We start from the raw sequence: 13452 nt of genomic DNA on the forward strand, positions 1-13452 counted from the left end.
CGTTGCCTTTACAATCGATCACCGGCTGTTCTTTCTTACGTTATTTCTTGCGCACCCCGTCGACCCCGATACGAACGCGGCCCTTTGTCAGCACCAACTTCCACAAGTCTTTTATATTTATTTCTGCTTCCCCTTTATGTCTCTCTCTATCTATCTCACTCTAATTGGGTCAACGAAACACCTTCTTTAACCCTTCTACCTCGGCGGTAGGCCCCACCACAGAGTCCCACATCTCTCTCTCTCCCACTGTGTTAATTCATAAACCATATATACCCTCCGAAAGATCCTAATTGGTCAATAATTAGAAGAGCTAGCCAGCGATGGACGAAGACACCCTTTTTCCCTGCGAGGCAGATCTAGACCTTAGCTTCACCAGCTGCACCTCCACCACCACCGACCGCACCTTCGCTTGCTCAAGCGCTCGCAGTAGCTTAGCACGCAGCAGCTTGACTCTCAGCTTCAACGAGTCCCGCCTCTCAACTACCACCACCACCACCACCACCACCACTAGTACTCCCCACTACCGCCGTCCCCACCGCAACTCCGACCCACATTGGTCGGCCATCAAAGCTGCCACCAACATCTCCTCCGATGGCAAACTCCACCTCCGACACCTAAAGCTTCTCCAGCACCTCGGCACTGGAAACCTCGGGCGTGTCTTCCTCTGCCGTCTCAGAGACTATGAGCACGCCAACTTCGCTCTCAAGGTGGTTGACATGGATTCTCTTAGCACCAAAAAGCTTTCTCACGTTCAGATGGAGGCCCGCATCCTCTCCATGCTAGACCACCCTTTCCTCCCTACACTCTACGCCCACCTCCAGGTTTCTCACTACACCTGTCTCCTCATTGACTACTGCCCGGGTGGGGACCTTCACTCCCTCCTCCGCAAACAGCCCGGCAACCGGCTCCCGCTTCATGCCGTCAGGTTCTTCGCCGCAGAGGTCTTAGTAGCCTTGGAGTATTTGCACGCTCTAGGTGTTGTTTACCGGGATCTGAAGCCGGAAAACGTGTTGCTACGTGAAGATGGCCACATCATGCTGTCTGACTTCGACTTGTGCTTCAAGACCGACGTAAACCCCACACTGGAGAAGATCCGAACCCAAACAACCAAGTACAGGAACCGTAGAAGCACTTGCTTCGGCTCCACTATAAAAAAAGTCAACCGGATCCGGGAGGACGTGATGGCAGAGTTTGTTGCAGAGCCGACAACGGCATTTTCCAGGTCCTGCGTCGGGACCCACGAGTACTTGGCGCCGGAGTTAGTCTCCGGGAACGGTCACGGTAACGGCGTTGACTGGTGGGCTTTCGGGGTGTTCATTTACGAACTGTGGTACGGGACGACGCCTTTCAGAGGAGGGAGCAAAGAGAGCACCCTGCGTAATATAGCATCGAGCAGGCAAGTTAGATTCCCAGTCGACGTGGCAGAGAGAAAGGAGGATCAGGAGCGGACTGCGGTGGAGGCAAGGGATTTGATAGAAAAGTTACTGGTGAAGGACCCAAGGAGGAGGCTAGGTTGCGCCAGGGGTGCAACCGACATCAAACGGCACCCTTTCTTTCATGGGATAAAGTGGCCGTTGATCCGGACATACAGGCCGCCGCCGGAAGTACGGTGGCTTCTAAGGAAGGTAAAGACGAACATGAACGGAGACGTTAGTGTTGGGGCCAGCCAGACGATCAAGAGATCAAGGCAGACCTGGTGTTGGTGGAAGAAACTTGGGTTTCTGGTGAAGAAGAAGAAGAGGGCAATGTCTACGTCGAATCACAGTAACAGAAGCGATAAACTGCTCAACTCATGACAAGATCTACACTACTTACGTACAGTATTAAGTCAAAATGATATCGATCATTTTAGGAAATATTCATAAATTCGAGTTTCTTTATATTTTTCCCTTTCTCTTGTAGAGGTGGAGTTTGATCGTTTAGCATGGACTCGCCTCGGAAAATTATATGGTAAAAGGCGATATGATTTTTTGGTAAAAAGTTATATTCATAAGTCTCTTACACCGAACATCAATTTTTTTAATTTTTTTTCTCTTATTAAATATGTGGTATATAAATAATTAGTAGAAAAATTCAATTATTTTAAGAAGAATAAAACTAAAAAAAATTTAAAAAAATAAAAAATATAAAAATTATGTGATGTGTGGTGTAGGGGCTTATGAATAGCAAAGCTCTTTTTTGGTAGAGTCATTAATATTTTTTGTTGTCCAGTCTTAGATTTATGAAATATATTTGAATGATGGTTCTTTTTATTTAAAGTGAGCTTTACAAAATGCTCTATATATAGCCTTGAAGACTTCAAGTTGTTATCACTTTTCTCACTAGGGATATATATATATATATATATATATATATATATATATATATATATATATATATATATATATATATATATATATATAGAGAAATTATATTTGCAGTCTCTACTTGAGAATTGCATGTGCAGGTCCTTTATTAAATAAGAAAATGTATTATTTTAAGAGGGATATTTTTGTAATTTTAAAAAATTTTAAAGAAAAAATACTTAAGACTTATATTGTAGTATCAAAATGGAAACTGTATATAGAATTACTCATACATACATACATATATATATATATATATATATATATAATATATCAGATTGATTCCCAAGACCCTTCAATTCGTTTATTAAAAAATGAGGTTTACAAAATGACTTGATCCACTCTCTTTTTGTCTTCTAAACCATAAAAGCAGTTGTTTTTATTGATCTGAAGTTTCCAATTAAAAAAAAAAAAAAAATCATTAGGATTTGACGTACGTTGATAAAGAATGAAAGCAAGAGTAGTGTAGGTTATACGACTGAACAAATAATCTTACAAACGTACGTAATTTTATGTGATACGTCAAATTGAAAAAATATTTTATAAAATAGATCTAACGTTTCATATATCAAGTTATATCAATCTATATATTTATTTTTGTAAGATATTTTTATAGATATAGAATAATATCTCTTCCCGGCCAATTATGTTAATGTAGACTCTCAAACTATATATTAAACGAGAAAGTGTTACATTATGAAAAAGATAATTCATACAAATCACCATACAAAAAGATAATTCATACTTCTTTTTGGTTTTTTTCGTCATTGTAATAAGTCGATAGATTCAAAAACTAAAAAGGACGAGGATGCCTTTTAACCGTTAAAAAGTGGTGGTTTAGATAACATATTACAAAAAAGGCAATAGTTTGAAAGTACTCCATTGTTCGAAAATGGATAAATTTCAAAATTAGAGTGGGTTAGTATTTGCAAGTGCTCCTCACCAGTGCTCAAAATTTAAATTCTAGAAAACATAAGAAAAATAAAGGATCTAAATAGAAGGTATGTTGGGAGGTGAACGATTGTATCCATGATATTCATCTGATAGCGAGCACTTTGTTATGGCATTGTTCGCATACCATATGAGCTTATCCTTATTGCAAAGTTGCCCCTCTACACATGGGAAATTACAATTTGGCCCCCAAAATAAGCATTTTGCAAAGTAACTCCAAATCCTACCAAAATCTACATTACTCATATATATGTTTCCTAAATCCAAATATCAAATCAAAAAAATTTAAAACAAATCATAACTAGAAAAACTTCACTATGGCCGAACCACTCTAGGGTAAACATTAACACTTTGTTGCATACTTGACATTCAAACCCACTTTCATGCCTAAACCGATTTCACCAACTTCCAAAATCATATCCTTGATATTCTAAATTAATGGTAAGACATTAACATGTGCATTTCATAAAAACCATAAACTCCCCATATAAATAAAAATGCCAAAACACTAAGTTTTGGTCAAATAGAACAAATCCTTGATGTTCTTGATCTAATATTTTCAAATCAACTCCAAGGATTTCCAAAGTCCATAATCACACTCCTAATATGTAATCAATCAAACCTAAGTGCTAGCATGCTTGACCAAACAACCAAAATCACAAAAATGCAACGACCTACACATTCAGTTTGCACTAAAACACTAAAACCATATACCACATGCTAGGGTTATACTTTTGTGATTCTAATTAGTTAAATGAGTCTTTTACAGTTTGCTTGATCATACTCCATTGCTTTGGACTTTTGTAAGTGGACTCTCAACCTACCTTAGATAATATTCGTATATTTGTTGTGTGAACTTTGCATTTCGGTTGATTATTGTGTATGCTTGTTGTTGAGGAATAATCTTCTTGATGGTAATCGGATTTATATGATGAACTTGCCATGCTTATTGATGCTGATGTTTTCGGATTTATTTTGGTTTAAGTGGTTGAATATAACATGTTGTTACAAGTCTAAATGATTCAGCCATGACTACATGAATATGCTTGGATTTGAATAATGTTTCTCTACTTGGTATACGATGAGTGTTTCTATACATATTGTAAACTGTGTAATCAAATGTTCTAATATTTTCAAGCCATAACATAAGATATCCAACGTATGATTTCATGGTATTCATATGTTCAGGAGGTTTCTACAAAGAAAAGTCGTTACAAGTTTCATGTCATATGCATTTGGGTCAAAGTGTTTTCAAAGAAAAGAGTATGTACATGTTTTATCACGACCCCCCCAAATGCTAGGACGGGGTAATACCCTAACAGACCTCCTCAGTCTACTATGGAATGTCACAAAATGGAGTGATAGCCCCTGGGTCGACAAAGTACAGTTGGTAGACCTTAAATGGATCCTTGTGAAAAAAGATACCGAAGCGAGGTAGCACCTAAAGCTAGTGGGTGCAATACGGTGAAGGCGAAATATGCAAACTGCTGCATAAGATTAAGATTATGACATAGTCACCATGGTCAAGTAGGCCATTGGTTAATGCAATAACTAGCAGGGAACACATAGTGCATAAGGGAGCCGTGAGGTATCCAACCATATGAGATGTGAAATGAACAAGATAATGAGCTCAAAGATATGTTACATGTTTATGAATCAAAGACGAAAAGATAGAAAAGATGGAAAAGACATTTTATTGAAAAGTCAAAAGATCTCTATTACATATTGTTTTTGAAAAGTCAAAGTTACATAAATCAAGTTTTATGTCAGATACATGTCCATGCATTCATTTATGGTTTGCCCTTATATGTTTATGTTATCTGTTGTATGTTGTGTGTTTACTTATTAAGATTTCTCGAAATCTCACTATAGTAGCTAGTTGTTTCCACTATCATTCCCCACCCAGAATAGTAGAAGTTGTTGTAGGACAGTAAGAGACCAATCATGGAAAAAAGCAAGAGGCCAGCTCCCAATATAGTCTAGGAGGCCCCAAAGGGCCATGAAAGCTCGTCAGAGCCATCCCTAGTAGACAGGCTGGAAGCTGCCGACCAATTTATCACTGAAGTACTACAACTATTCGAAGAGTTAAGAAGGATTTTGAACAAAGACAAGGTTGAATAGGGATGACCTTGTAAGATTGGTATTTTGGAAAGGGACTGTGGGAATAGTAGTTGAAAAGAATCAAATTGGGTTTTGATATTATTTTTTATGATCCCTTGTTTTTTGGAGATATTTGGAACAATGTTTCTTTGGAGTACTTGATTAAAATTTAAAACTTTTGGGATATTTAAACTACGGTACCATGTTATTACATTTACTACCAGTCTTATATAGTTTATGAGAATTTTTCGCTGTAATTTATTGCATACTGCTAAATCGTTAGGTGCATTACATCTTATCCATCATGAACGAGGAGTATGTAACCTTGAGTTACATGTCCTAACGTTTCAGTCACCGTCCAATCCCAAACGGGGGTTAGGGGCATCACATTTTGCAAAATGAATTGCGCTACTAGGTTCATACGATTATTTATGATTTTATGGTGTAACGTTTATTTTCATCTTTTTCAAAGTAAATAGTAACACTCGGGATAGCGCCATCAGGCATCTAGTTCAGTCGATTTTCAAATCACTATGTGGATTGTATTAATCAGTCTTGAGGAGTTCTTAGTGGAGACTTAGCAAGATTTTAGCCACACTTGGTTTAGCACTAAGTGAAACCATGAAATGTGAAGGAGTGGAAGGAAAATTAAACATTGTGATCATGTCATCTAAGACAAACACTATTTTATCCAATCAAAAACTTTGGCACCATTTCCTACCATACAATACTTCTTATTGCGCCATTTGAATTGTGGCCTGAACGCTATTATTATAAGCAAATTCTATTAATGGCAATTGTTTCTCCCAATCACTATTTTCTTGCAGAACACAAGCTCTTAGCATATGTTCTAAAGTTTGTATAGTTCACTCGATTTGTCCATCTGTTTGGAGATTATAAGCACTATTAAACTTTGATTTCGTGCCCATCAGGCTTTGAAGACCTTGCCAAAATCGTGTAAAACATGCATCTCTGTCTGATACAATTGTCTTGGAAACCCCATGTAGGTTAACTATTTTAGCTAAAAACAATCGAGTCAACTTCTCCATAGAGTCTATGTTCATAACAGGCAAAAAGTGAGCACCTTTTGTTAATCAATCAACGACGACCCAGATAGATTATTTTCTGCTAATGTTTTCGACAGTTCAATCACAAAATCTATGAAAATATCCTCTCATTTCCATTCTAGAATTGGTAATGGTTACAACTCTTCAATTGGTTTATGATGTTCTGCTTTTACAACTCTACATACAGAACATTTATTTACAAACTCCACTACGCCCTTTTTCATACATTCCCATTAAAAATGCTACTTTAGATCCTGATACATCTTTGTACTTTTGGGATGAGCTGTGTACGGAGTCTAATGTGCTTCCTTCAAAATCCCTAACCTCAGGATTAATTGGGATTTCATTCCGATTCTTGAAGTACAATAAACCATCTTCTCTAATCCTGAATCCTTTTGGCCCTTCCTTTCTTTCCACCTTTTGTGTGATATCTAACAATTTTTTATCTTCTATCTGATGCTCCTTTACCTCCTCCAACTCTAAGGGTATAATCTCTTGTACTGCAACAAGAGTTGCATCTTGTTGGAGACATTCAATTAGCAAGTTCCTCATGCTGTTTAGAAGAGACTCCATTTTTGGGGTGGATTCTAAAAAACCTTTTGTTTGCATTCTATGACTTAACGCATCAGCCACAACATTAGTTTTACAAGGATGATATTTAATCTCACACTGGTAGTCACTAATCATTTCTAACCATCTCATTTGTCTCATATTCAAGTTTCTTAGCTGAAGAAATACTTGAGGCTCCTCTTATGGTCAGTGAATATCTCACAAGTTTTTCCATACAAATAATGTCTCCATATTTTCGAGGCAAAAATCACGGTTGTTAGTTCTAAGTCGTGGGTGAGATAATTCTATTCGTGGTTCTTTAATTGACAAGAAGCATAAGCGACAACCTGTCCTTCCTACATAAGCACGCATCCAAGTCCTGGTTTAAATGCATCACTAACCACATAAGGCTTATAAGGTTCTGTCAATGCTAGCAATGGTGTGGTTGTCTTCCTTTTCTTAAGTTCTAGAAAACTTTACTTAAACTTTTCCGTCTGAACATATTTGACATTCTTTTTTGTTAAAGGAGGGATCAGCCCTGAGAGTTTGGAAAATACCTCCACAAACCTTCTATAGTATCTAGCCTGTCCTAGGAAACTTTGGATTTCATGCACATTGGTAGCATGCTGCCAATTCATCACTGCTTCAATGTTGCTAGGATCGACTGCTACTACTTTTCTTGAAATCACATGCCCTAAAAATTTCACTTCAAGCCAAAATTCACAAGCCATGAGAAAGCATCATCAAACACAACCACAATCAGTAATAGAAAATGACATATGACCATCAAGCTGTTCCAAATTAATATTCTTTTTCTTTTCTTTCTGATCTTTTTTTTTTTTTTTTTTTTTTTGGGTTATCGTTGGCATCAAGCCTCTGGCGAGTTTGTTAACCTTCATTACACCTGTGGACATAACCATGTTGTCCGGGACGACTCAAGCTAGACAAGGTGTGGGATTTCCTACCATTTTCTAATCCAAAATTTTTTATAATTTGAAGAGAGGAGTGTGTGGACCCTACTCGATTTAAAGTTAAGATCCACATGTTGTGAGAAAGAAAAATGATACTTATAGTCGTGAGTGTACAAGCATCGCACAATCACTTTGAAAAAAGTAAATAAATACAAGACTTACATAAAAAAAAAAATAATAATAATAATAATAATAATAATAATAATAATAATTAATTTTTTAATAGACTTCACTTTTTTTTAAAGCGACTGCATATTGCATGGCACTTGCACATTTCACAATTATATGTAGCATTACTCAAAATTTCATGCCATTCTTGTCGTCTCCCCAAAGTATGGGCACAACAAGGAAGAAGATAATGAACAAAAATATAAAGTAGCGGAAAAAAGTAAATCATTGTCAAAATACTGCCCAATAAGCAAATACAGTACCAAAATGTTAGAAAGAACCAATAGCGATACCCCTAGAGGGTTACAAAGAAGTCCCAATACGCTATTTTTTTATTTTTTATTTTTTCTGCAGTAGGAGGAACATTTTCTGATTTTGTAATCATGGACATAAATTTAAACCAACTTTTACCCTGCAAGAAATACCTTCGTTTCTTCCCTATCAAAATTCTTGCCAGCTTACTGGGTTGAGGAATGATTAAATAACTACATCCACAACAATATTAGGCATATTATACATTGAAACGAAACAGCATTACATCTCCTTCCCGTACAATGTATTCTTTACCCTCAGATCGTAACTGCAAAAATCAAAAGGACACCATTAATGATATAAATAATGGAGAAGAGTATATTGCTCAGGTTTTTCCTTTCAGGCAATTTATGTGTGCACATATTGTACAGAGTGCCGGTTATCATTAATCATCTTATGTCCATCATGTCAAATATGAAATTAAAATTTTCATTCAATAAACTCACATCTCTTACTATGAAATGTTCAAGGAAGAACCCCCCAATTTCGAGTGCTGAAGGAACAGCTTCCAAATTCAATAAACTGGTAACTAGTGAGGATGGAAAGCAGGAATCAAACAGAACAGTGGGGAAACCTACAACGGTTTTTTTTTTTCTTTTTCTTCCCAAAATATTATCGCTAGGCTTCATAATATAAGGTCCAAAACTGAAAATCCCCAAACGGGTTACAGTCAAGAGAATTTATCTCGGTACTCAGATACTACACCAAGAAATTTGTGCACCACATTCTAAAGTATTGAGATTTTACAACAGTAAGCTTCGAGCAAAGAAGGGAAAAGACATGATGAAAGCATAAAACTAACCAAGAAAATCTAAAAACAAAAATGTGAGATCTCAAAAGAGCCTTCCTTCAAGTATCTTCAAGTGAGATGAGCACTTTCTTCCTTTCAAGCCTCCATCTCTCTCTCTCTCTCTCTCCAAACCCACCCCCCCCCCCCCCCCCCCCCCCCCCCCAAACACGACCACCACAACCACAACCCAAGCCCCCTCCCCACCCTGGCTAATTATGGATTTAGGTAAAAACTATGCCTTCTCATCTTCTAATGCACGCACCTAGTACTAGAAAGACGTAAACGACAAGCCAAAAATATAAAAGTTCAACTAGAACTCAATCCCCTAAAAGTGAAGTATAGCCTGGAGCAAACCACGACTTTTCTGAGGTGGCAATTGCAACTTTGAAGAAATCAAACACACCCTTCCTGTTGCATCAGGAAACCTACAGTTCCCTTTTGGTTTATATGACTTTGTTTGAATTATACTTTTGGTATTTTCATGGGTGTTATTTGTCTGAATTTTATTTAAAGTGCCCAGGATTGTTGAGTAGTTTTAAAAGGAAACATTAATCTTTAAAATCGAAAATCAGATCCTTTGCCCAAGTCTGCTGCTCCTCTCTAGAACTTCTCTAGCTCTGAAACCCAAACCTCTCAGGCTCAGAGACCCTAAGCCAGGAAAAAAAAAAAAAAAAAAAAAAAAGAGAGAGAGAGAGAGAGAGACACCAGAAATCACCTCCAGATCTGCAGCTCCCTTTGAGCTAAGAAATCCAATTGTTTTCATCAAATTCTCTGTTCAAGTTCCTTAAAAACAGACCCGAAAACGTTTCCCTAAAAATGTGTTCAGGTTTATTGTTATTTTCTGAAACCCAAATTGCAAGATGAGAAGCATTCTCTTCTTCCCTTGTTGCCACCACTACTGCACCTTTTTGTTTAGGTATGTGATGATGGGTTTCTCAAGCTGGATGGTGATTGAGACATCTTGAGTTTTCAGCAGATGAAGGGGTATCAATTAATCAAGATTTTTAAAAATATCAAAGGAAATTAGTAGTTCAGTATCTCTAGGCAAGGTTACTAGGAGCTGCTTATTGACCACCGTGGAGTGGAACCTTTGCTTCAGAAGGAGACCAAGGAGTTTGTTAAATCCTCTACAGTTGGCCACAGGGCATTTGTCACACAGAGAGGTTCTAAGATCAAGTGTCTCTATTTGGCCTTAGCTAACTATGGAAAGAGCGGAAGAAAAAGGACTCAATTGCTGTGCCAGGAGTTCGAAAGCGAAGATATGGGAAAGTTTTGCACATGAGCTCCAAAGGATCTGGGACTATTTTCAGTGCATTGTGGAGATGAAGCTAGGGCAAAACAATCTGCGAAAGCTGGTTTTGGGAGTTTCCCAATGTGCAAAAAGTCAAAAGCCGTGACTGCAGTGGTTGCAACTCATTGTGGGACCTCTAACCAAGTTTAAGGGAAGTTTTCTAAGTTTTCTTTACGATTTGAAAATCCTCTCTTTTGCTGCGAATGTGAAAAGTTCCTTGATGTTTTCTATGATATATCATATGGTATACCCTAATCATTGCAAGAAGGTAAAGATTCATTTCCTTGTGTAAGGTATTCAGGTGGATAAATTCTGTCAAATGATTTCTCCCCTATTGCATGTGTAAACTAGCTTTCACTGTCATACCCTTCCCTCGGTATTTGAGATAGTTATTAAAAATATAGGGTTCATCGGCCTTTCATAACATCCATAAAACTATAAAACTCATCACAAAAATATAATTATAACCTTAATGTAGCATTCCTTGACAAATTAGTTCACACACATGAAAATATTGATAAATGTCCCCCTACAGCTTTCTCTAGACTCTAGTTTGTCCAAAACAGGAAAATTATCAAAATTTCCTAGGTGTACACCATGCAGAGATTTCCTACATAAAGAAATTTAAAAAAATTGATTAAATGGAACACATATCTCTCTTACTTATTCATAAATTTCTTGTATCTATTTCTACTTCTTGACAACATGTCATCTCTTGTTTGTATGCATCCTGTGTACTTGGACTACGCCAATTTCAATTTTATAAATAAAATTTCTTTTACCTATCAAAAAAAGAACTCTTACTAGTACTCAGATCCCTAAATGGTCTCATTCCCACATGTAAGCATGCTAGTTGTTTAGTTCAAATTGGTGAATTGACATAAGCAGACTCCTAAAACCCATCATTGACAGATGAATATCCAATCCAATTCAATGGTAGGCACAATGAGTATCAGAAACAACAGAAAGTTGTCTTTTTCATCCTATCTTATGAATTTTTATATAAGAAAATAAATAAGAATAGTAAAGCAACAAACTCACAAGTCCTTTCTCCCTTGCAACAGCAAGTGAACCAGCAGCAACAAAATCATCATAAGCTACCTGATAAATAAAACAGGTTGTTACTATGCATATTACCAGGTAGAAGGCAAAATAAAAGGCCAGAAAGGATACTGGCCTTAGTAAGCTGAACCTCCATAGATACTTCAATGAGCAATAAAATCCCTAGTTTATAGCCAGATATACAATAGATCAATTTTTCTGAGTGCCTCCCTATTGACTAAAAAAGGCCAAGCTAACAGATCTTTGTTTTATCAGAAGATTCAGAACTATCATAGGATAAAAAATAAATCCATTTTGAAGCATGCATTTTTTTTCTTTGTGATATGTAAGATATGCACTCGAGAGGTCTTGAAATTGTGACACATAAGTTCCTCCACCCAATTCTTCTTTTTGGTAAGAGGGAAGCTCATTGGCCATTTGAAGCATACTTTTAATCAGGACACAAGAATGAGAATTATTCTCAACCAAGAATGCCCATAAGCTAGTGACTTCAATTGCATTCTGGGGTTTTTACCTATCGTCTGAAAAAGAGGCAGCGCCAATGCCATAATTTGGTGTGCTCAAGGTATGAAGTCAAAATTCATTTCAATCCTTACTGGCACTCATCCATCCCAATACATTACCCACAATGGAAGTAAACATGTTAGTAACAGAACCTTCTTCAAAAAGGTCTAAGGGGTAAGCTACATAAGCAATATATTGATTTTCTTCTCCAGCAACTGGCTCACAGAGAACATCTGATGAAAAACTCAAACACCAAGAGAAACACAATGCAATAGTATCTGCAATTCATCAACTACTTCATATCACACTGGAGTGTGAAAAGCTATGATCACAACAGAAACCCTCGTAATAGATCTATGGACATCAACGCAGCATCTCTAAACCGGCACTAAAACGCGAGGAAAATAATTAGGCTTGAGGTTGACATAAGGAACAAGGTTAGGATTCTATTATATGTGAAATAAACCTTTTCTTGAATTCGGGGCTGGAATATTTATAAGAGGCTACATCACTTTTAGGATAAATAAATTTTAAGTCATCGCAAGTATAATTATTTATCTCCAGCCACAAAAGAACAAGAAAAAAAAATCTGACATCACTCTAGGAAGAATCCTGGCACCACACCACAATAACAAGGTGTCAAAATAACTTCTGTTCATTTTGCTCAAATACAGGAAACGACTGTATGTACAGAACCAGTCAGGATCAACTAGACTAGACCAATACTTAGTAAATACACCCCCTATACAGAAGCCCAAAGCCAGCCTGCCAAGCTACTGGACACAAATTGAAAAGACTAAAATGCCTTTAGCACAAAATGACAAAAATAACTTTTTACATTAAAAATTTGAGTTTTTACAATATTCTAATTGCATTTACAGTCTAAATTACTGAAGCATAATTATACAACCCTGAAACCACAGTAACAGCCAATAAATTATTATTCTAGACTTGATACCTCTCATGGGGATCATGAGCTCACCAGAGAAACCTCTGGACTTGATTAAATTTTGGGGGAAAACTTGAGTTGCGGGACTCTCAGTGCTATGGTTCCTACTCTGTTGATGAGGAAAAGGAGAGCGGCGAAGAGGATGGGCTCTAGCAAATCACGGACGGTGGAATGGAAATGATGAATGACACTTATGCACTCATAGTTACCTAGGAGGAAGCTACCCCACTGACATCCTTGCATCCGAATTGTAACAGCGACTTAATGGTGTCTGATTGGGTGCTTCGCAAAGCAAATGAGATCCAACATTGTATAGGGATCTCATGTGTTGGTTTTGAGGACCAATTTATGGCCCTGCTCACTGCCATTGACGTGGGTCAGATGCGATCTAGC

The 13452-nt window shown here is 37.3% G+C and overlaps 2 protein-coding genes across 3 annotated transcripts in view; one reads left to right on the forward strand and one right to left on the reverse strand.

Moving 5' to 3' along the window:
• Nucleotides 1-216: 216 nt before the first annotated feature.
• LOC122289441 (serine/threonine-protein kinase WAG1-like) lies at nucleotides 217-1885 on the forward strand. The gene has a single exon (XM_043096425.1). The coding sequence runs from the start codon at nucleotides 321-323 to the stop codon at nucleotides 1794-1796; it is 1476 nt and encodes a 491-aa protein (XP_042952359.1). The 5' UTR covers nucleotides 217-320; the 3' UTR covers nucleotides 1797-1885.
• A 6469-nt stretch (nucleotides 1886-8354) lies between these two features.
• LOC122289442 (ribosome-binding ATPase YchF) overlaps nucleotides 8355-13452 on the reverse strand; it is a 30616-nt gene continuing 25518 nt past the window's right edge. For both annotated transcript variants that reach the window (XM_043096427.1, XM_043096426.1), the window contains 2 exons: nucleotides 11586-11645; nucleotides 8355-8731 (listed from right to left, as the gene is read on the reverse strand). In XM_043096427.1, the coding sequence (XP_042952361.1) occupies nucleotides 8663-8731; nucleotides 11586-11645 (129 nt within the window). In that variant the 3' untranslated portion in view covers nucleotides 8355-8662. The remainder of the gene's footprint in view (nucleotides 8732-11585; nucleotides 11646-13452) is intronic.

The sequence above is a fragment of the Carya illinoinensis genome, chromosome 12 (assembly GCF_018687715.1).
Source record: "Carya illinoinensis cultivar Pawnee chromosome 12, C.illinoinensisPawnee_v1, whole genome shotgun sequence".
NCBI classification, from domain to species: domain Eukaryota; kingdom Viridiplantae; phylum Streptophyta; class Magnoliopsida; order Fagales; family Juglandaceae; genus Carya; species Carya illinoinensis.